This window comes from Xenopus laevis, chromosome 1L, assembly GCF_017654675.1.
Source record: "Xenopus laevis strain J_2021 chromosome 1L, Xenopus_laevis_v10.1, whole genome shotgun sequence".
NCBI lineage: Eukaryota > Metazoa > Chordata > Amphibia > Anura > Pipidae > Xenopus > Xenopus laevis.
Window position 1 is genome coordinate 100356099 of NC_054371.1, and position 25443 is coordinate 100381541.

Genomic DNA, 25443 nt, shown 5'->3' on the forward strand with positions numbered 1-25443 from the left:
ACGTTCCACAAATTTTTTGCCGTTTTGCAAATTTCACTGGAAATTCGCACCTTTTTCAGCGAAACGGGACACATTCGCCCATCACTACTGATTTGTCTAAGGCCAAAAATAAAAAAAATGTAGGTGCTTCACCCATTATGTTTTATTTTTAATTGCAAACATACTTACAATTCTCATGTGTCGTGGACCTTAAGGAATAGAGCCAGAAACTGATTTGTGCTATCTTAAAAAAAAAAAAAAAAATCTTAAGGAGTCATAGTTTGCAGCACTGAGTAAAACTTCATGTTTGTTGCTTGCAGACCTTGGCCCTTATCACGGTTGGGTTGGGAACTGTATTCTCACTATTGTTCCATATTGGAACAAAAGAGAAGCCACAAAGGTTTCATCTTCTTCTGGAGACTGAAGACCCAGATAGTCCTCATCCCTCTGAAGATCCCAGACTTTCTGAACCACCAAAGTCTTTCATGGTTTGGAAGCGCTGGCTAAAGGAACCATCTTTCTATCAGGTACAGTATACATTGTCTATTTATTTTTTACACCTTTTAGCTAGATATATTTAGTATTTTGATTGCCCATGGTGTACTAACGTGTAACAGATAAGTTTAAACTGATGTTATTTTAAAAAGGGTCTTAAGATATGGTAGAAGTTACTTTATCAGAGTTGTTTGCTGAAACATTAAGGTCTTTCATTCATGATTTTTAAAATAGCATATATGTTGCCTTGGTGTGAACATGCTTAGAGTAAGCCGTTCAAAGCAAACATTCAGCGATACTGAAATTGTAAATGATGTGAAACAGATTGGCTTTCTTTCTTTCAACTTGCAATTTTTTTTTCCACAGAACATTTCAGTTTTTGCTTAAAAATATCACGTTACTTTCAGGTGGCTGTTCTATACATGTGTACAAGACTTATAGTAAATCTCTCTCAGACGTTTATTGCCTTATATTTGACCAATTCTCTGCACCTTCCAAAGGTAAGTTTATTTTTTGCCCTCTAGGGTGATGGTATATGGGTCATTTCCCCAGAATAATGTTTATTAAATGTCAAATCATATTTGACATTAGCATCAAAATCAAGTGTTTAATAGCATATGGTAATGTAAACAAGTCACATAATATTTCAGAAGAAGAAAACCTATAGCCTTGCAATGACAAACAGGTTGTATTAACTAGCAAATAAAAGTTTTCAAACCTTTAATATAATAAACCCTTTGTATTGTCATGGGACGGGGTTAAGAGGCAGATGAGGCCATTCTGTGGACTCAACATGCTTTGTTGTATTAAAGAGGGAAAGTGTTCAGTTATCTACTGAGACCAAATTTTATCAAGATTTTGAGAACAACCTTTACGTAGGTGAGTTGGTTTCAGGGGACTGAACTGTAAATCATTTCTATCCATCGCTGTTTGTTGGGGGGGGATTATCTGATCTCCACTTGAGAACTATTAACATTTTAGCCTGAATAAACCAAATACAATAAAGTAGAAACGGCTGGTTTTTATGTCCCAAATTTGCTCTACTGTGCAATCACACCACCCAGGGCAGTAGTGAGGACTGCAGGGACAAGGAGCAAGATGGCACTCCCTGTAGTATTACCCTGGGTTAGTACCATTTCCAGCAAACAGCAGTACCAGCTATAGTTCCCATCCAGCCAATATTTTACTGCTATAGCCTATAGCCAGTTAAGACCATGGCCGGTATTGCAAAAACTGGAGTGACACTCGGTGGCTTTAGATCCCCTTTGGAATATTTCAATATCCTGGTTCCCATTGCCATTTTGGCTCACAGGCATAATAAGATGTAACAGACAATATGGCAATTAAGAAAGTGTCTAGGCAAAGGAATAACTTTTTTCAAGTGCAGGAATTTTTTTAGATGCCAAAAAAACAGACATGCTTTATTTAATAGTTGGCTACTAAGGGACTGTTTTTTAGTTTGACGGGGCTTTTGTAAAAATAAAGATAGACTGAACTACATTCTTCCTTATAGTTTGTGCAAACTATCATCATATGAACTATGAACAGTGACTTCATAGCTCTATTGGCAGGGGTCCATTATTTTATTTTTTTTACAGACTTGCAAAACAGTAATAACTTGAGATACACACAGGTAAATCAGAATGTTCCAGCTGTTCGTTGATAGGTTTCAGTGTTTTCTGTAGGGCAAGTATTATGCTTTGTTTTGGAAACAGTAAAAACTATTAGTAGTAGTTATTTTTTTGGTCCTTTGCCTAATTTGAAAGCTTTCCCTAACATTACCTGTAATTGATGTTATCTCTTTCTCATTTATTTCTTGATGCAATTTTTCTTTTGTTTTTTATTTATAGAACTATATAGCAACAATTCCATTAGTTATGTATGTAAGTGGCTTTGTGTCATCATTTCTAATGAAACCCATCAACAAATGGATTGGGAGAAATGTGAGTACCTTGTCAACACATTTCACATTAAAGGTCAAGGATCTGTGTAATTCTTAGTCTAACAGATTGCATTTTTCCAGTTTACATACTTTGTAGGTCTCCTTGCCATTGCCACATTTGCAGCATGGGTAGCACTGGATCCTGGTTTGGGAGTTGCAGTATACGGAGCTGCTGTTGTCCTGGGTACTGGATCTGCAACTATTTTGGTCACTTCCCTTTCCATGACTGCTGATCTTATTGGGACTCACTCGGTAAGGATGTTTTTTTATGAGAGCATGCATGTATTTTTCTGTCTGTGTAGACACTGCATTTCTTTATAGACTAGCTTATTACTTTTACCTTCTAAATCTGGTTTGACCCCTCGTACATTACAGTATTCTTGATGCATTTAATTGCCTACTTCCAAGCTGGAGCTTTTGTAACCCATAGTATTCCGGCACTGCCTTTAATTTCTATGCCTGTAATAAAGCAAATAATGCAGAATTTTGATCTCTGCAACTTGTGGTTGAAATAAAACACTCACCACGGCTGTATTTTTTACAAGAAAACTTGTTCTTGATCAAATGCTGTGTGCCATTGATCCTTAAACTTATGGCCTTAATACAACACAATTTGGAGCAATTATTCGGGACATTATTAAACACTTAGGTATGTACTTTTTGAGTGCTATTTTAACATGCCTGTGGGGCTGACGAGGAGCTTTTTGCCTGCTTCCTGTTAGATCACTATTTGGGCACGGCTAAATTATAAATTGAGATGTATTTGTAAAGGGAAGTATATACTATCATATTAAAAATTACACCATAAAAATCATGACAGTATCCCTTTTAATCACAGCAGTGGCTTACATCAAGGGTCATACAATTAACATAAAAGGGTTTACATTAGTGTGTCAGAGGGCCCAGCTTGAAAGAAATTACAATACACTCATGGCTTGTGGAAAAAATAGTCAATATGAGCAGACCTTTAATTTGAGATGGCTTTGTGCAGGTAAAGGTTGTCTGCTAACCATTCGGTTTTGCCATTGAATAGCAGTTTATTTATTGCTCTAAAGATTTACATGTAGCGCAAGATAAATAAACTTGCCAACTACTTATTCTCATCTAACGTGAAATAAAACAAAATCACTCCTGCTTTTTCTGGTACTACTTTTCAAGAAGACTGTTTTGCTTTTAATTTTTACAGCGAAGTGCAGCATTTGTTTATGGGGCAATGAGCTTTACAGATAAGGTAGCCAATGGCCTGGCAGTTGTTGCTATCCAGTCTCTGCACCCTTGTCGGTAAGCATTTTGTCAGTGTGTGAAACTGTGTGCATGTTGTGGAAAGAATGGTGGGCACTCACATATTGTGAGTAATTAGAAAACATTCTTAATTTGGGGCTTATTGTTACCAGGAATAGACTCTTCATAATCTTTGTCTTCTCCACTCTCTCCTTAGTACTCAGGTGTGCTGCCCGGCTTGCGTTCCTTTCTACCATTGGGTGATGGTGACAGTCACAGGCGGTGTGGTTATTGTAGCTGCCTTTTCACTAAGTTCCATTATGATCTGGCCAATTAAAGTGCGATATTGTAAGTACCTACATGTTAATTTCACTTTAAGCTTATTTACATTGTATTTATTTAGCCAAGTTGACTACAGGGAGACTTTTATTTTTACTTCTGTAGAGTTGGAGCACCAAATCACTAATGTCTATGAGCCTTTAGTGTTACCGTCATTCAAATAATTTGGTTATGATGGAAGGTTTCAAAAATGGGGTTGCTGTATTCAACAATATAAGGGGTGTTATTAGTGTTAATGATCAAATTAATTAAATTGATAAAATACATCACAGGTTTTTTTCTGACTTGGAGTTGATGCTGATGCAACAGTGTTTTTTAACCTTGGTCCCCAGATGTTGCTGAATTACAATTCACAGAATCATCCAGCATATTTACAAAGTAAAAGATAATTGGAAGATGTAGTCCAGCAACATCTGGGAACCTGACATAAAAAACTGGGATTTAAGAAAATAATAATGGCTCAAACTTTAGGCTTGAGGAACTGAACTGTGTTTAAGCAGTGAAAATGGTTCCTCACTGTAAGGGCATTGAATACCAGTTTATATTGTGATAGCAGATTTTATAAATGCCTTTAAGAGTGGCTTAGATGACTTCCTGGACAAGTATAATATCCAAGGATAAAGTGATGATCTACAGTTTAATACAGAGCCGGTCCTGCTGTGAGAACCTTGCCTCAGGCAGCAGTGAACGGCCAGTTACCAGGTGGGCAAAAAGCCTCCTCCTCTTACTTTAAGTGAATTGTACAGTATAAACTGATTGGATGTGCAAAATAAAAAATATAATATCTATATCTATATATATATATATATATATATATATATATATATATATATATATATAATATATATATATATATATATATATATATATATATATATATATATATACACATATATATATACACACATATATATATATATATATATATATATATATATATATATATATATATATATATATATATATATATATATATATAGTTAGCTAAAAAATATAATGTATAAAGGCTGGAGTGACTGGATATCTAACATAATAACTAGAACACTACTTTTTGCAGCTCTCTTGGTTTCCACTGATTGGTTACCAGGCAGACTTGAGGGGAGGGGCACCTGGGTCATAACGGTGTGCTTCTGAATCTGACCTTCATGCTAAAGATCAATTGCAAACTAACTGAACAGATTATGTCCCATGTGGGCCCCCATAAAGTCGCTGACTAACCCAGAGCTAGAGAGCCACAAAGTAGGTTGCGTTCTGTTAAGTTAGACATCTGCTCATTCCAGCCTTTATAGATTACATGTTTTAATAACTAACTATATTAAAGACATCTTTTATTTTGCACAGCCTATCTATTTACCCAGTTTTTATTTTTACACTGAATTGTTCCTTTAAGAGCCAAATTTCTGGCATCTAAAATGGAAATTTGGCTCCACTAGCATTCATTGCACTAGCAATTCAGCCCCCCTTTGACACTGATGCAAAATTTTTAAGCGAGGACCAGGAGAGGGGGTCATCAGCAGCCCCAGGATCACCCCTGGTTTAGTATGCTTGCAAGACCTCCATCTTGAAGCAACTCCTGCACCACCCAATGATTGCCATGTTTTCATTCCTGCACAGAAGAAGCAGTAACACAGGAAAGCTAACAGGCTCCATCTTGTGCTACATAATATTCTCTTGCCAGTGATCTCAAACATGGAGCATGTGAGTTAAAGTCAGGTCTGGATAGAAGTCAACTGCACATCTTTGGAGGTCGAATTTCGAATTCATGTGAGTTTTTCTTTTTAAAACTCCCCTAAGCTCCCATAAATTTATTATTAAAATAGAGTTTTTCAAACTCTGACTAATTGAAACGACTCAAAAATCGAATTCAAATTGATCCCTGGACCTCTGCCTTTGACTTAAACAGCGATTCGGCAGGTTTTAGGTGGCGAATAGTCAGATTTGAATTTTTAAAGGGCCAGATTATGATAAATATCGAAAATCTAATTCGAATTTTTTAAAAGACTCGAATAAAATTTGGATAACTCCCTAGTCGAATTTGACAGTTTTGACCATAAAACATATTTGAAAATTCAAATTTTCAATTCGACCCTTTATAAATTTGCCCTTTAGTGTCAGAAATCACTTGCAAGAGAAGGTTAAGTGGTGTGTTGTGGCACCCTGCTGCATCATTCTGCTTCCTATGTACAGATAATAAAAATGGGGCAGTTTCGGAGGGGTTCTGTAACATTTGGGGGAGGCAGACTCTAGGCCTGGTAAATGTTATTCTTGCATGTTGCTTGCAGATTTTTGCCTTGTGCTATACTTAATTTTTTTATCCCACAGTTTTATCCTCTCCTTCAAAGACCATCCAAAATTCTGTTTATTTTTTAGTGTTTTATATGGCTAACAAAAATAGGAAAAAAAACAATAGCTTGGGACATTGTCTAATGATTATTGTGGGTGAGAAAATATTCTGGGTTTCAGTTATATTCATTTGTTAATTTGAATGAAGTCAAATCAACTGGACTTGCTGTATTTTTTCTAGTTGCTAGCAAAAATCTTGGTCATACAGTCAACATATACCTCCATGAGGTCTCTGACTTCGTGCTGGTTATGAATTTGATAGCAGGCATGGTATGCTTGAATTGATTAATGACTTCAGAGGAATATCAATAATTAATTGAGGTAGAGAGATATCCCCTTAATTAATTGTGCTCTGTTGTAAAATGGGGGGTAAAATGATTAGGCTAAAACAGACTACTTCTTCAGCACCTACTGTTTAAAACAAAGGTAATGCGTTTTTTGAATCGAGAAATTACTTTCCAATACAGTGCTTAGTAAACCAAAATCTCTTTCGCCAATTTAAAGTGGCTCAGTAACTAAATTCTGATTTACAGGCTTTTAATACTGTTTAATAGTGACGAAGTATATTAAAGTGGTTAAAAAATAAATTAATATATAATTATATCCAGAGATTGATCGCAGGTTTAAATTAATTCCCACTACTAACCCAAAACTCTAATCAGAACTGGATTAGGATCTTGCTAATAGCTAAAAAGTGAATATATGCCAACATTCTCAATCCATATGCAAATGCTTGGATTTCATAGATAAGTATGAATAGGAAATAATAGATGGTGGAGAAGTCCCAATAGATCTGATAATTTTGCTATCCTCATGCTGGTTATGCTAAACACATTATGCTGATTGGAGCAAAATTCCAGTGATTTAACTCCAGAAAGTTCTTTTTACAAGTCATTCTGAATTTAGAAAGTTAGGCAGATAAATATACCCTGTACAATAATCGTTGTTAACGATGCCATATTCTGTATGCTCAATACTGAATGTGGGTGTGCAGTCTTCCAGTGACTGGTGGTAACCACCTGTCAGTAAGAGTTTAGACTGAATTGGGATTAGCATTCTGTCCAAATGCTGCATAATTTGAATATTTTTTGACACAGTCTGTTGTGCTGGCTCTGTTTTTATTTTAAAAATAATTGCCTTTCCTTCTTTATCATTTTTCCTCTTTTACTGCTCATAGGTAGTTTTGTGGTGACAAGCCCACAAAATGTGGTTGAATACATGTCTACTGGTAAAGTTGTATCAACCAACATTTTCGTGTACATCTATAAAATGTCTTATATTGTAAATATTTACTTTCAAAATGTTTATTCCATGAGAGAAATCTAAAGCAAAGAAGGAAGCGCACACATAGGACAATGATGTATTCAGTTTAAAGAAACCTCAAACAAAGTGGGTCAAACAATGTCTTGAAATGTATATTAATACATTAATACATACATCAATATGCCAATTACAAGTGGTTCCCACTTCGGGTATAAACTCACAAGATTTCAATATACAAATTCATGTAATGGAAGTATCCACCATGTTTCACGCTACTTTCCCCCAGTTGTTTGTTAATGAATAAAATAAAATATGGAAAAGACCATAGTGTGATTCATTTTTAATGGATATTTTAAAAACAACATAAAACAGTTGTTTGCCTACTCACAAGTATATCCACATCAGAATATAGAACCCAGAGTAGGAGGTCTGGACTTCTCTGGAAGGTATATACTGCTGGGCCGGTTACATTGAGTATAGGAGTCGGCAAAAGTGCCACACTTCCCAACACCCATTCATTTTGCAGGTTTTTGTGTCTCCTTCCTTGAGGTGGGGGGTGATGGTGTGGCTATCTTATAAATTCCTGGAGGAACAGCCATCCTTTATGACAGCAAGTGTGTTTGTCTGTAATCTTAACCTATTTGACTTTCAAGTTTGGCCTTCCAGGGAGTGTCTAGGACACCATAACTGGCCTTCAGGCTGGGCCAACCCAGCCACTGCTCCATGCCCTCCTAGGATGGCCAGTCCCACAATTTGCTATAATCAAGAGCTGTTTGTGATTTCCTTGCCTCCTGGGTGATATATTTTGTAGTTATTCCAAGTTAGGGTAATGGGTCATGGCAGCATACTTTATAGGTGTTCTGTTTTAGGGTTCTGTTTTATTAGCTGGAGTGCATATGATTCTGTGTGAGGAGTAATCAATGTTCACAATTTGTAAACAACACAGAAAGAATTATGTAGGTCTGACACTGTTAGTAAATATCTAGTCCCTAGCCTACATAGAGCTTGTAAGGTAGATTAATGAGAGCAATATAAACTGGAAAAAAGCCAGGGGAGTAAGTAAGTGTGTGTCTGTATGCAGGCTGAGTTTCATTTGGAGGGGTTGAACTTGATGGACTTTGTTTTTTTTCAACTCAGCTCAACTTGTAGCCATGCCACAATCAGGGCCGGCAACCCGATTGCCCCCCTCCACCAGGTCAAAATAACGAGGTTTTTTTTTTGGGGGGGGGGGTGATGTTGTGCAGAACTTCATATTACTTAAAGGAGAACTAAACCCTAAAAATGAATATGGATAAAAATGCCATAATTTATATAATGAACTTTTTGGACCAGACTAAAGTTTCAGCTTCTCAATAGTAGCAATGATCCAGGACTTCAAACTTGTCACAGGAGGTCACCATCTTGGACAGTGTCTGCGACACTCACATGCTCAGTGGGCTCTGAGCAGCTGTTGAGAAGCTAAGCTTAGGGGTCCTCACAAATTATCAAGCAGAATATGATGTTAGTCTGTAATATAAACTGATGCTACAGGGCTAATTATGTTGATGCTAGTTGTACTGCTTCCTATGCTGCCATGTAGTAATTATCTTTATTAATTACTAATCAGCCTTATATTGTGACATTTCTATTCTATGTGTACTGTATACTGTGAGTGGGTCCCTAAGCTCAGTAAGTGACAACAGCACACAGCATGTGCAGTGAATCAGCAGAAAAGACAATGGGGAGTTACTGGGGCATCTTTGGAGACACAAATATTTACTGCTAAAGGGCTGTGGTTGCCCTTGGCTGGTACAGAAGCCCAAAACATAATGCACAACATTTCTAGTCTACTTCTTTAGTTAGGCTTTAGTTCTGCTTTAAATAATTAAGTTCGCACCTCAAAAGAAGGGAGTCTGCTGTGTTATGGGCAATGATTTCAGCTGGACTTAATGTCTTAAAATTAGAATTGGTGTGTGTATGCTACAAACTACCCAGTATAAGTGAAGCTATTTAAAGGAATTGTTCAGTATAAAAATAAAAACTGGGTAAATGGATAGGCTGTGCAAAATAAAAAATGTTTCTAATATAGTTAGTTAGCCAAAAATGTAATGTATAAAGGCTGGAGTGACTGGATATCTAACATAACCGAACACTACTTGCTGCTTTTCAGCTCTCTTGGTTTCTACTGACTGGTTACCCTGGTGACCAAGTAGTAACCCATCAGTGACTTGATGTCAGGGAGCCGGGAGCTCCCTCCAGGGAGGTAGTCTGGATCAAGGAGGAAGCCCTCTTGAGGGAGCAAGGTCGCGGTATCCAAAGGGTTAAGCAGAATCAGTAGTAGTGGTCACAGGCTGGAGTTAACGAGGGCAGGCAGATCAGAAACAAATATCAAGAGTTCAGGCAGGGGGTCAGAACCAAGGCAGGAGCTAGAAACAGACTGGGAGCAGGAATCAGGCTGGGAGCTGGAAACAGGCTGGAATCAGGACTCGGGAAACACAAACAGGAACCCAGGATCAATAGCAGCAAATCCTATTCTTGGGCGACGTCACAGTGTTTTGGGCGCCCTTTTATGATGAGATCCCGGCACCAGTGATGACATCATCATGCAGCCATGTGTTCAGCATGGGCGCCGCCATCTTGGATCTTCACTGTGACTGCCGGGAATGTAAACAGCGCCGTCGGGTACTTCTGGCAGTCCTGACACTCGAGGGGGGCATATGGGCCATAACGGTTGCTTAATTGTGCAAGTGTCTGTGTTCTCACACACCACAATGTGCAAAACTTTCTTCAGATGATAGCACAGACTTTTTTTATATGCTTTTATTTGCAGTTTTAGGGTAATGCACAGAAACAACATTTCAAGCCTCTAGGGCTATATTATAAGCTCAGTAATCATGCACCTGCACATCCCTTTAAATCTCCTCCTCCATGGTGACATCTGTATGTTATTGTAACATAAAACACTTACCTGTACCTCTCTCACTCTTTTATATGTTGTATCATATCTGGAAGAGAACACATTAAAACACACACAAAAATTGTCCCCTACTTTAGATATCTCTAAATATATTTATTCATATTGCACAGACATGCACCCTTTGTCTCAATTTTGGAAAGTATGTTGCCACCGGTTTATTTTAACCTTAATGACTATTTTATGTCCATAAAACCGTGGACAGCACCACAGAAGGAAGTTTTTTCATATGGTTTATTACCTTTATTCATCAGGCTGGCACAGATCTTCACAGCAATATTTCAGGTCTACATTGACCCCTTGTCAAGCAGGTCTTCTGGGGTTAAGGTAGACCTGAAACATTTCTGTAATGATCTGTGCTAGCTGGATGAATAACGGTGTTTTAACCAAATGAAAAAGTGACTTTTGAAGTGCTGTCCAAGATTTGGAAGTTTTGTGACCTGTCTGAAAGTGAACACAGTGGGAGGTGAATCCAGTACGTAAGGAATTTGGTGAAGTTGCTGACTAATAGTTTAAATAATGTTCACAATACCTTTCATGGACAATTCTAGATGTTTTGAATAAGTCTTGCACCGTGGACATTTAATAGTCTATGTAGTGCATACACTATATGTGCAGTACAAAAGTAATGGCCCTTGATCCTGGTTGATGTCCTCTTTTGAGGTCTGTATGTTATGCCTTTTCAAATACAATACATACATATGTATTGGTGCTATATATCCAGGATACTGGTAACAATTTGCATAGGTTACCTACCATTGAGGATAAAATAGGGGAGTTCTGGCTTGTGACAATGGACGTGGAGAGCCTTTATACCGGGATCGCTAACCTTTTTTACCCATGAACCATATTCAAATGGAAAAAAAAGTTGGAGCGCAACATAAGCCAGCAAAAAGTTCCTGGGGTGCCAAATATGGACTGTGATAGGCTATTGGTAGCCCCTATGTGGACAGGCAGCCTACAGGAGACACTGTTTGGCAGTACACATGGTTTTTGTGCAGCTAAAGCTTGTCTTCAAGAAAGGAATGCAAATAGAAGTACTTGCTTTAAGGCCACTGGGAGCAACATCCAAGTGGTCGAAAGCGACATGTTGTCCACAAGCCATTGGTCAGTGTCCACTGCCCTACACCTTCATCGTCATTATTTATATAGTGCCGATATGCAGTGCTTTACCTTAGTTATAACAAACAGGGAATAAATGGTGGATAACAAACAAGGATTTACAGAGTACAATAGGATTAGAGGGCCCTACAAATTAGAATTTACAAACTAAAGGTTAGGGTACAATTGAGAAGTTAGGATTTTAGAAACAATTTTGTGGTTTATAATACAACAATGATTGATTTATTAAGGTACATTGAATACGCTTCTTTAAACAGGTGGGTCTTTAAGGTGCATTTGGAAAGAAGGAAAAAGCTTGAGACAGAGTTCCAGAGAAAAACAGAAGCCCGAGAGTAGTCGTTTAGACAGGAATGGGCAGAAGTGATGAGAGGAGAAGCGAGGCGAAGGTCAGAAGCAAAGCAAAGGTTGCATGAAGGAGTGTATTTGAAGATGAGAGATGAAATATAGGGAGGGGCTTCAATGTTAAGGGCCTTGAACGTGAGTGTTGGTAATTTGAATTTGATTCTAGAGGAGATTGGGAGCCAGTGTAGGGACGTGCATATGGGAGCAGCCGATGTTGAGCATAGATGAGTCTAGCAGCCGCATTTATAACAGATTGAAGTTGTGAAAGGCAACTTGCTGGAATACCTGCAAGGTTGCAGTAATCGAGGCAGGAGATAATAAGAGACTGAATATGTGTTTTGGTTGATTCTGAACTGAGATATGGTCGTATTCGGGCAGTGTTGCGCAGTTGAATACAAAAAGTGTTTGGATGTGTGCTTAAAAAACAGATGCAAGTCTAGGATAACGCCTAGGCAGCGTTCCTGTGTGGTGGAATGAAAGGTATTGTTGTTTACTGTAAGTGATATCTGAGGGACAGGGGAAGATCTTGGAGGAAATATAATGAGTCTTTAACTTGGGAAAGGACAGAAGGAGAGAGGTCAGGAGTAGACAAGTAGAGTTGGGTGTCATCAGCATAAAGGTGATACTGAAGTCCAAACGACTGAATAAGTTTTCCTAGCGAAGTAGTATAGAGCGAGAAAAGCAGAGGGCCTAGGACAGAGCCTTGAGGAACTCCTACAGTGAGAGGGAATGTACTAGAAGTAGAGTTAGAGGAGGGCGTGGCTTGGATGAGCTCCGGATAGCACGCAGTGGTGAGAGCTCCCCTACAGATACCCTGTTTTTTACCCTGTTTTTTTGAGTGAAATTTGCCTCACCTGCAGATGAAGGCTGGTCAAGCTTCAGGCACGGATACCATGAGGCGCAATAGAGGCAATCCTCCTAAATCGAAATCGTCGGATCCAGAGGGTGACGATTCCCAAGATGGCGACGCGTTGAAATCATCACCATCTTGCTCGGTGGCGGTGCAGCGGCCCAAATCGCAACAAACTTCGGCGAAACTGAGTAAGTTTGCGAGATCTTCCCCTCCAGCTCCCTCAATGCAGTCCTCCCCAACCCATAGTTCTGCCGCTACAAAGAAGGCGCCGGTGGTGCCTCCGACCCCTGAGGCCCAAACACTTGAACCAACCCTGTCGGAGGTAATGCTCCTTATCTCACAAAATCACACTACTGTGGTGCAGAAATTGGAAGAACTGGGCACTAGTTTTGCGATTCTCAAGCAAGATATGCACAAGTTAAGAGAGCGCACGATTGAAACGGAGCGCCGACTTTCTAATATAGAGGACACAGTCCAGCCTATGCCACGCAAACTAGAGCAAGTGACCCGCCATCTTACTGCCTTGGATACAAGGGCGGATGATATCGAAAATCGGTTAAGGCGCAATAACATCAGGGTGGTTGGCATGCCGGAAAAAGTGGAAGGTAATATGGAGCATTTTTTTGAAAATTGGCTGGTTACGGAATTTGGGCGCGAAAATTTTACTACTACATTTGTGATTGAGCGGGCCCATAGGGTCCCTGGGCGTGCCCCTCCACCAGGTGCCCCACCAAGACCGATTGTGGCGCGGTTATTGAACTACAGGGACAGGGACATTGCGTTGACTGCTGCCAGGAAGGCGGGAAATATTATGCTGGAGAATCACAGAATATCTATTTATCCGGACTTTTCATTAGAAGTACGTAAGCAACGTCAAAAATATGCCTCAGTGAAGGAAACTTTTTGAGGAAACGCCAACTTAAGTACGCCATGTTATTTCCAGCAAAACTACGAGTGGTTACAGGTGACAAGGTGTACTTCTTTAATAACCCGGAGGAGACACATGAATGGCTCGACCGTCAGCCGCACAACGATCAACCATCGGAGGCATCTCCTGGACGACCACAACAGACGGATACCTGAGGAGGTTTATTTTTTCTCTTTTTCAAATTGTCTACAATTTAGCTCACTCGCTCGGCTCTGTTAAAAAGCGATGATCGCCACTTTATTTCTAGGTTCTTCGGGCAGTGCACTGCCGGTCTGGACTCAGACTGAAGAGTCAGGAGGGGTCTTTTTTTCTCTGTTACTTTCTCCTCCTCTTCCCACGTCTTAGTAGGAAATTTTTTTTTTTTTTTTTTTTTCTATGGGTTCATACTTGTCCGCAATTGGGGTGGTCAGGTGGGGTGGGGGGGAAGTGGGGTTTTTTATTTGTTGTTCTGGCCAATCATTTTCCATACCGGATAAATCTCTACGATGGAACACATGTGGTTTTTTGTCGATTTTTGTGAAGAGTGCCACAGGCTCTGGGTTACAGGTACCTTGGAGTGTTGCTCTGGGACAGTGGATTTACTTGAATAATGGCTAATCTAACTTTCCTATCCTGGAATGTTCGGGGATTGGGAGACTCTGTTAAGAGGCGTCTAGTATTTAACTTTATCAGGCAACATAAACCACAGGTTATCCTGTTGCAAGAAACCCATGCTGATACCCGGGTACAACAGGCACTTCGAAGACCTTGGTTAGCTGACTCATATCATTCCTTGCACGCTACGTATTCGAGGGGGGTGTCCATAATGTTTGCTAAGTCGTGTAACTACTCCGTGAGCAAAGTAATATGTGATAAGGAGGGTCGATATGTAATTATTCTGTGTATGTTGCATCACAAAATGTTTATTGTTGTAAATGTATATAACCCTCCCCCCTTCTCCGACACATTGCTATTCCACATTATGGAAAAAATTGCCACTCTGCCCTTAGCACCTTTGCTATTGATGGGAGACTTTAACTCTGTTATGCATGCAGACGTGGATAGGTTAACAGGGGGTTTGCGCTCTACCTCTGCACTGGCCACCTGGGCTACCACTTTTGCATTGACAGATTTATGGAGAGCCAAACACCCTGTCAAGAAACAATTTACATGTTTCTCAGCATCGCACAGTACTATGTCTAGGATTGATTTGGCTTTGGGCAACCCTGAATTTACTAGCTATTTAGAGGAAATTGAAATTTTGCCGGGTGGAATATCAGATCATACTCCAATTTTACTGCGGGTGGTTAGTTTGACTTCTCCGATTAATAAGTTCTGGAAACTTAGCAGGTTCTGGACCGAACAGCCCAAAATAACCGAAGAGGTGAATGAGGATCTTAAGGAACATTTTAGTATTAATGAGGGCACAGCATCCCTGCAAATTGAATGGGACACCCTTAAAGCATATTCTAGAGGGAAATATATCTCATGTATAAAGCAATATAATAAGACTGCCCTTTCTACTATAACGGATATCCAAAAACAGTTGTCCCTAGCAGAGTCTCTCTTTGTTCAAAACCCTACCCTGGAGACTAAACAAGACTTCCAACTTTTGTTGCAAAAACATGCGCTAGCCCAAACTCAGGTGGTCAATAAACAATTGTTATATCACCGAGCAAATGTATTCGCTTCCGGGGAGAAGAATGGGAAATTATTGGCGTTGTTAACTAAACTAGACAGAGCCAGCATTACTATCCCTGCCATCCAGGATAGTCAAAATGGAGTAATTACTGCTCCGGATAAAATTAATGAGGTATTTGTGTCATATTATAAGCACCTTTACTCCTCCAAAATCCAACACAGTCAGAGGGACGTTGCCAATTACTTACACAATATCCCGTTGCCCCAGTTAGGGATCCAGGACAGGGAGTTTCTGAACCAGCCAATTACTGATCAAGAAATCTTGGATGCTATATCTGCTTTCCCCCCTGGGAAATCGCCAGGGTTGGATGGTCTGCCGTCAGAATGGTATGGGGTACATGGGTCCTTGGTAATGCCAAAACTGAAACGGTTCTTTAACGATGTTTTGGAGGGGGTAGCACTGCCGAGTTCCATGAGTGAAACTTTGATCACATTACTTCTCAAACCTGGGAAAGACCCCTTGCAATGTTCGTCGTACAGGCCCATTTCATTGATTAATGTCGATGCCAAAATTTTGGCGAAAATACTTTCCAAACGCCTTAATCAAGTTATACATTCTGTAATCTCAACTGATCAAACAGGTTTTATACCTGGACGGTCCACAAATATCAATTTAAGATGCCTGTATACTAACATGGCAGTGAATCACGATAACAATGGACATAGAGTAGTAGTAGCGCTTGATAACGAAAAGGCGTTTGATTCTGTTGAATGGATCTACCTGTGGGAAATATTACAGGTTATGGGCATGGGAAATAATTTTTTAAAATGGGTTAAGGCACTGTACCATCAACCTAAAGCCAAGGTGAGAACCAATCAAAATATCTCTGAATTATTTGATGTTGCTAGGGGAACTCGGCAGGGCTGCCCGCTCTCGCCCTTGCTATTTGCTATAGCGATGGAGCCGTTGGCTATGTTGGTAAAAGAAGATGTGGACGTGACAGGTTTAAGAGTCGGATCTCATGTTGAAAAAATTGCAATGTACGCAGATGATACCTTGTTATTTTTGGAAAGTCCCTATTTTTTTTTACTCAAAGAAGCTTTATTGAACAATCGCATATGATAACAGAGAAAATAGACTGTCAAGGTCGCAGACACAAATTGTTTGCTCAAAAGTACGCACACCCCAATACATTTCAAAGTAACAATGTAATCCAGTACCACCCCGGAATACGCTTAACATAACAGCATAGATCAGCCTAAACATCGGGTTCATTGCCCTCCCAACCCAGACCAGTCCAATGCCGCCAAAGAACTATATATTTCAATAGTTGACCCCTTTTGTCCAGAATGGTGCGTTCCAGTTTGGCCAAACCATCCATAGCTTTTATCCATTCTAAGTGTGTCGGGGGTAAAGGGTCTTTCCAATGCAGTGTGATAAGCCTCCTGGCCTGGAACAAGGCTTTCGTAACAAAGTGCAGAGTACTAGTGTCCAAAGAATCCTCCAAGTCAATGGAAAGTAGACAATTCCGTGCATCACCCCTACCCCAGCCAGGTATTTTAGTTGACAACCAAGTAGTTATACTGACCCAGTACGGCTGGACTTTAGGGCAGTCCCACAGCGTGTGTAGTAACGTAGCAACATTCACTTTACACCTTATGCAGTTGGGAGTCGGGGATAGGTTCATGACAAACAAACGATGTACAGTATAATATGCTCTATGTATTAAATACAATTGCAATAACGAATGCTTATACGAGTGTGCCACTATCTTGGGGGTTGTCAGCACCCACTCCCATTGATCATCATGTATGGTACCCAGGTCAGCCTCCCAAGCATCCCTCGCCTTGAGGTCTGTGTCCACATATACTGCTTTGCTTAGCTGTTTATATAATGTAGATATTCTCTTTTTATGATAAGTGTCCAAGAGTGCATCGACTATTGGGGAATTTGCAACCACAATACCCTTGTCCTGAAACTGCCTAGTCAAAATTACATTTAGCCTATGGTGAGTCAGCCATTGTGTGCTAGGGAGATCCCTTTCCTCCATCAAGCGTGGCATAGATATAACTTGGTCATCAGCCCAAATGTCTTCTAGGGTATTTATATTAAGTTCCAGCCAAATTCTATGGGGGCTTACCAGGGTAAGTGCAGGGAATACCGCAATATGCCATATAGGGGTCTGCGGGAGGTAGGCCACATGATTCACCATCCTATGTGCCAAATTCAGCACGGTACCCTGAAGCTCCAGTAGTGGTGAACGGGCCTTCCGTGGCTTCCTAATCAGTACCATGGGCCAGACTGTAGTAGGGTGCTGCAATACCGTTGACCATAGGTGATGAAGCGGGGGAGATAGGTCCTGGTGTATCATAGGTAAGATATGTGTAAGTTGGGAGGCTACATAATAGATATACAAGTCTGGCAGTGCCATACCCCCGCAATCCCTGGGCCGCATTAGGGTAGTTAGTCGCAGCCTGGGCCTAGAGGTTCCCCAAATAAACGTACCGCAGAGGCTGTGTACTCTCTTAAACACTTTTTTGGGAAGAAGGACCGGAGCGTGCCACAATACATACAACCATTTCGGCAAAATGAACATTTTAATAAGTTGAATTCTCCCCGCAGGACCTATCGGGAGGGACTCCCATTGCCTAAGTTTAAGTTGGGTCCATTGGACCAGAGGGTCCACGTTAAGCTCAATAAACTGCGACATGGGTAGTGCAACCTGAATGCCCAGATATGTAATCGAGTCAGCAACTTCCAAAGGGCAGTCAGTAAGGTTCTCACCCTCCCCTTGCTTATCCACCAGGAGCAGCACTGACTTGGTGGTATTGGTCTTAAGGCCAGATAAAGCACCAAATTTTTCTGTCAGTTCAATTAGGTGTCGCAGTGACTGCCCCCTGTCCCCCAGATAAACCACCGTGTCATCAGCATAAAGTTGAATTTTTTCCACATGTAAACCTTGCTCAAACCCCCTGATTTGAGGATGAGTCCGAACTGCCTGGGCAAACGGCTCAATCGCCAGAGCAAATAAAAGGGGGGAGAGGGGGCAGCCCTGTCGCGTCCCTCTACTAAGCGCAAAACTTGATGTGCTGAGTGAGTTGAGTCGTAGGGAGGCCGTAGGGTGCTTGTAAAGGAGTTTCGTCATTTTAATGAAATTAGGACCAAAGCCAAACGTTGCCATAACCTGCCACAAGTAGGGCCATTCTACAGTATCAAACGCCTTGGCAATATCCAAGGCAGCTACTGCTCTGGAACCTACGTTGTCATGCGGGAGTGAAAGATTTAGATATAACCTTCTTGTGTTTAGACTAGTAGTTTTCCCGGGGATGAACCCTATTTGATCGGGGTGAATAATTTGAGTTATAATTTTCCCCAATCTTTTAGCCAATACTTTGGCGTAGATTTTCACATCTGCTGTTAGTAGGGATATTGGACGGAAGGATTCGCATAGTTGAGGATCCTTTCCTGGTTTGGGGAGTAACACTATAGCAGCATCATACAAGGACTGTGGGAGTTGCCCTAGGACTAAAGCTTCAGTAAACATTTTCAGCAGTTGAGGGGCCATGGTTTTGACATGGCGTTTGTAAAGTTCAATGGGAAGCCCATCTGAGCCCGCAGCTTTCCCCAGCGGGAATGAATCGATGGCTTCCTGGATCTCTAAAAGTGTTATATCAGAGTCAAGGAACTCCTTAAAATCTTGGGAGAGAGTTGGTAAGGTAAGAGAATTTAGAAAAGCTGCGGTCTCATTCTCATTTGCTGTGAGCTTACTGGCATATAGGTCTTTATAAAACTCCACCAACATACCTTTAACCGTGTCAGGTTCTGTATGGAGAGTTCCCTGTTTGTCTTTGAGGGCCGGTATGGGGGGAGGGGAAGTATGAGACTTAGCAATGTGGGCCAAGAGGCGCCCTGCTTTGTCCCCATATTCATATAAATTCACCTTGCTAAAGTAGTGTTTATTTAGCGCCTTGGACTGTAGGTCTTGCGCATACTTTTCCTGCGCTTCCTGTAGCAGTTTAAGATTGTCGGGGGAGGGGAGCGCGGCTGCCCGGCTATCACTTTCTAGCACATTTTCCTCTAGCACCTGAGTTGCTTTCTTGGACTGCTTTTTGTATTCAGCTATTTCTGAGGTTATGGAATTTCTAACAAACGTCTTAAAGGAGTCCCAAAGGGGAAGTATTACCTCACAGTCACCGTTCAGTGACAAGAAATCTGTCATAGTTCCCTCTACCTGCTTGTAGTTGTCCAAAATGTTTAACCACACCGGGTGAACGGAGGGTCGGGGTCGCTCCATTTTTTGTGTCAATTCTAACTTAAGCTGCATAGGGGAGTGGTCAGAGATACCCCGAGGGAGATAACCACTGGACTTGACAAACGGAAGTGCCCTAGTATTAATGAAGGCCATGTCTATTCGCGAGAGGGCTTGGTGTGAAGCTGTATAGCAGGAAAATAAAGTTTTACCTGGGTTGGCCACTCTCCAGATGTCAATCAGAGCCATAGAGTCTATGATTTTAGTGAGGCGAGTAGAGGTTGGCGGAGACCTGTCAGTGTGCTTCCTCAGCCTGTCCAAGATAGGGGACATGACCTCATTGAAATCGCCAGCAGCTATAACCAAGGCATGCGGATATTTAGTTAAGTGGTCGGCCAGGGAGTGCACGGCAGTGGGATCAAAGGGAGGAGGAATGTAAATATTGGCCAGGAGAATCTCACTGTTGTAAATATACCCATGCACCAAAAGAAATCTACCCTTCGGGTCCGATTTAATGCTGTCAAATCTAAAGGGGACTGATTTACCTATTAGCGTAGTCACACCCGCAGAGTGTGTAGAGAAGCAGGCGTGGCACGCCCATCCAACCCAAGGCCTTCTCAATGCTAATACCTTAGACCCTGTCAGGTGCGTTTCTTGTAGGAAGGCAATGGACGTGTTGTGCCTTTTCAAGCAGTCCATGACCAGCCTGCGCTTAATGGGGCAGTTCAAACCCCTCACGTTCCAGCTAGTGATATTCATAGCCATCTTCCCTCATAAATTGTAGTAAGCCTGAGTATACAGATTGCGCATGGTTCAGAAACATAGCATTCCCTTGAGTAAAACAGATAAATGCAAAAACAGTAGTAGCAAATTTGTGCGGTAACAGTGCACTACGTAACACCCCAACCAGAGTAATACCCCCCACCCCTTCTAGCACCACCGTGTCGGCAGGTAGAACTAAACCCATAACAACACAATGTTAACTTTAGATTAGGGGACAGTCAAGCCACGCCGTGAGTAACGGCTGTAAACCTCTCACAGGCAGAAATAAAAATAGAAAAAATAGAACTGTAGTATCCAATGAGCTCCCATCTTGATCCGCCGCAGACCCAATGGTCTGAACACAATCGCCCACTTTCCTCTGGGGGCCCCATTCCGCTGGTTGCAGAATTGACAGTGCCACGCATTTCTGGCCGAGTCTAGAACAGGCACCTGACCTGTAGCAGCGGAAGAGTGGCATCCTGGTCCTCCATAAAGCAACAACGGGTAGACATATTGGGCTCCGGGCCTGCACCCGCCCCACCCCAGAGGCATAACACATGTAGCATTACAGGAAGGGACCCCCTGGGCAAAAACAAAAAGAAAAAAAAAATTGTAATCCACAGTACTCACATGGGCCTGGAGATCCACCCGAGCGGCCCCACATCCCGACGGTGTAGAATTATGCACGAGCTCCCTGCTCGTCGAGCCAGTGATTCAGCTCTTGAGGTGATGTGAAGAAGTAGGTGCGGCCGTCCGCTTGCACGCGTAGTCTAGCCGGGTATAGCATTGCATAGGTGTAGCTGGCTGTTTTCAGACGAGCTTTCCCACTTTGAAATCCTGCTCTCTGACGCTGCACCTCCATTGAATAATCCGCGTAGATGGAAATCGTGGCAGCCTGGAATCTCAGGGGGGACTGTACTCGCGTCAGGGAGAGTATTTTATCACGGTCCCGGGCATTCAGCAGCTTCACAATCATGGGTCTTGGAGGCGCGCCCGGGGGTGGCTGCCTAGTTGGTATCCGATGCGCTCTCTCTACAACGAAGGAGGTGGAAAGATGTTCCGCTCCAAAGGTTTCCCTTAGCCATGTCTCGATAAAGGTTTCCGCTGCCGAACCTGGAAATCCTATGAATCGTAGATTACTCCGGCGCAACCGGTTCTCCAAGTCATCAGACTTTTTATGGCAGTCCTCAATAATCTTTCTCACCGCCTGGTACTGCTCTGGCAATTCTCTACAGGAATCCAATAGCGTACTCACTCGAGACTCGACCGCCGTCGTTCTTTCCCGCAGTTTTTGCATATCATGTTTAATGATCGACAGGTCAATTTTTATCTCATCCGTTTTTGTATTAATAAGTGTGGTACATGCCTCATTCGCCGATCGTATCTCCGACATTATGTCTCTCAGCGACGGTTCTGCAGAGGATTCCTGAGAGTCTGAAGGCGAGCCATTACTGTCGTCAGGCTGCACAGCCGGCGCACTCAGGCGCGAGGCAGGGCCTTTGGTCTGTTGGGCCTTACCGCCGCCATCTTGCGGAGTCTCGCGGGCAAATTTTTCCAAGCGGTTTGCCGTCTCCGACGCCCGTTTTTGTGCCCGATTCTGGCCCATTAGTATTCTCTGTGGCTGGGCCTCTTCTGTGGTTTCCTCCAGCTCACCAATGGTGCAAGAAAAGCGGGTTTAGCAGGGTTATTAGCTGGGTCCGCAGCGGAGCTCAAGAATGTGCGTGCTCTCACATCAGTGACTAGACCACGCCCCGAAAGTCCCTATTTACCGCTTACGAAACCACTGGATTTAATTAATACTCACACTGCCTTCTCTGGCCTTAAGATTAATTGGTTGAAGTCTACCATTTTTCCGATAGACCAAATTCTCCCGGACCCCTCTCTCATGCAAACCGATATGGAATGGGTGGATACGTTTAAGTATTTAGGGATTTGGATAAATAAAGATTTAAACAAATTTCTTGATTTGAATCTGAGTCCACTCTTGCAATTGTTGGAAGTTAAAACAAAAGCGTGGTCTCAGATTCCATTAACGGTTCTAGGTAAAATTAATTTATTCAAAATGGCACTTCTACCCAAATTTACTTATGTCTTTCGGCAAACCCCGGTCTCCATCCCAAACTCATTGTTTAAAAAGTTGGATTCCCTTCTTACCACTGTTTATTGGGCGAATAATCACCCTAGAGTTTCTTTATCTACCCTTCAATTGCCCTCTGAAGCTGGCGGTTTAGCTGCTCCTAATATGCGCTCATATTATTTATCTTCTAGACTTGTGACTGCATGGTGGTGGGTGTCCCCCTCAGGGTCAAATGCTGCTACCATTTTGGAATCTCACATTCTGGGATCCTCAGAAGCTTTAAAAAATCTTTTATATAGGGGAACTGGTGTAAATAGAGGAGTTACACCTTTAATGAAAGCTACTGTCGCTGACTGGAAATTAGCTCAAAAATGTTTTCGCAAAGACAAAACTTATTGCTCAAAATTCTCTCCCTTATGGTTCAATCCGACTTTACCTCATTTGTTAACAATCCCTGATCCTCAACTGTGGGCAAATTATCGAATAAAGTACATTGGGGATATAATTGACCAAGGGACATTAGTATCTTTTAACGATCTTCAATCCAAATTTAGTCTTCCGAATCGAATGTTTTTCAGGTATTTACAGCTACGTCATGCTGTCCAGGCCCAGCTCCCTTTTACAAAAATAGAAACTAGTCCCATCAGGTTGGAGGATTATGTTCATACCCAAGGATTGCGTAAACCAATGTCCCAATTTTATAAATTGATCAGTCTCCCTCTGCCACAAACACTCCCCAAGTTATACTTGAAATGGAATGTAGATATACCTACGTTGTCCACAGATTTATGGGAAGAAGTTTTGGAGTCAGCGTTTGGGTCTCTTATCAGTGTTAGGGATAAAATGATACAATTTCGATATTTGCATAGGACCTACCTCACACCACATAGGTTATCCTTAATCTCCAGCACTATTCCTGATGAATGCCCTCAATGTCATCAAACCCCAGCCTCTTTTCTGCATATGGTCTGGTCATGTGGTAAGCTCCAAATATTCTGGAAAGAGATTCTTGCTGAATGTATGGAGGTTGTTTCTATCCCCTTGACCCTGGACCCCCTACCTATTCTGCTTAATTATGTTGAATCAATAACCCCTATACGTAAAACTAGAAGTCTTCTGTCGGCATTATTTGTTTATGCTAAAAAATTGGTAGCTATTCACTGGAAGGCTTCAGTAGCGCCCACAAAAGAGCAATGGATAGTTATGGTAAATAACAATGTTCCCATGTATAAATTAACGTACTTCAAGAGAGGCTGTCCGGCTAAGTTTGATGCTATTTGGACTGACTGGATGGATGCACACCTCCCCCAAAATAGGTAGATGAGTAATCCATGTGGAGATAAACCAGAGCTTGGAGCTCTTCCTTTATGTTGATAAATCTAAGAGATTAATAGGAAACTGAGGTAATACACCTCCTGGTTTAGGTATGGTTGGCCGCTAGTTAGGGGGAATGTATTGGGTGCATATACCTGTATATACAATACTGAATGTGGGTTCATGTTTCCAAATGACATTGGTTGTTGTGATGTCACTGAATAACGGAGTTATTATCTTTCATGCATGTCTATTGCAACGTCTGTGCTTTGTAAAAAGTATGTCAATGCTTATTGCATGCCGTTATTTGATTGTAACAAAGTTTATTGAGCATGAACATGGTTGTATATGTGCCTGGGAAAATTCAATAAAAAACAATTGTAAAAAAAAAAGAAGTAGAGTTAGAGAAGGCAACTTTAAAGGAACATTTCATGTCACGAATGCCAGCTGAGTATAGAATGTCTAGAGAGATCTAGAAGGATTAGTATGGAATAGTGATCTTTAGACTTTGCCAGAAGAAGATCATTGGTTACTTTGGTGAATGCAGATCCAGTTAAGTGTGCTGAGCGCAAGCCAGATTGCAGGGGGTTGAGAAGGGAGTTTTGAGTGAGATGCCGGATTAGGCGTTTGTAAACAAGCCTTTCCAGGCTTTGATGCAAACGGAAGAAGGAAAACCGGACGATAGTGGGCGGGAGAGCTAGGATCAAAGGAAGGTTTTTGAGGATAGGAGTGATTAGTATAAGGATGGAAAAGTACCATTAGAGAGTGAAAGTTTAAATAGATGGGTAAGAGCAGGAGAGAGTGTATCAGAAATTAGATAAAGGAGGTGAGAGGGTATGGGGTCAAGGGAGCAGGTTGTGGGTTTTGAGCAGGCTAGAAAGAAGTTTGCTAACTTCATCTAGTGTTGCGGGGGTGAAGGAGTGCAAAGTGGATGTGAGTGGACTGCACGTAAGTCTTGAGATTGTTGTCAGACGATATGCTCAGTCTGAGAGAGATTTTTTCATTAAAAGAAATGAGCAAGCTCTTGGGCAGTTACATTAATAGGTGGAGGGGGCATAGGAGTGAGTTAAGTTTGTCAAACAGTCGCTGCAGTTTAGAAGACAGAGTGGAGATTAAAGAAAAGAAGTACTGTTCTTTAGCTATTGCTAGAGCTCAATTGTAGCAGAGAGCATGAATTTGAAGTGGATGAAGTCAAGATCAGTTTGTGACTTTCTCCACCATCGTTCAGCTGATCTACTAGATGTTCTAAGGTACGGAGTTACACTAGTGTGCCAGGGTTGGGGTTTATCTGGTCGGCAGTGATAATTTTTTTAAGGGATTGTAATTGGGTTGAATGGGACTCTGTCAGCTAGGACAATTTGAAGACGTTTGTATATTGCAATTAGTTGTATAAAACACACTGTATACAGTGGGGGAAAGAGGGGGCATTAAACCGAATGGAATATAGGTATGGGATCTATTATCCAGAAAGTTCTGAATTACGGAAAGGCCATTTCTCATAGACTCCATTTTATCCAAATAATCCAGATTTTTAAAAATGATTTCCCTTTTCTTTGTAATAATAAAACAGTACCTCTATCCAAATTAAGATATAATTAATCCTTATTGAAAGCAAAATCAGCCTATTGGGTTTATTTAAT

General features: G+C 41.3%; 1 protein-coding gene across 1 annotated transcript in view; it reads left to right on the top strand.

Annotated features, from left to right (window-relative positions):
* Window positions 1–25443, top strand: part of mfsd12.L (major facilitator superfamily domain containing 12 L homeolog) — an 87371-nt gene that overhangs the window by 59370 nt on the left and 2558 nt on the right. Inside the window, 6 exon segments of the mRNA NM_001091125.1 lie at window positions 300–506; window positions 882–974; window positions 2325–2417; window positions 2498–2668; window positions 3603–3697; window positions 3855–3985. Coding sequence (NP_001084594.1) covers window positions 300–506; window positions 882–974; window positions 2325–2417; window positions 2498–2668; window positions 3603–3697; window positions 3855–3985 — 790 coding nt within the window.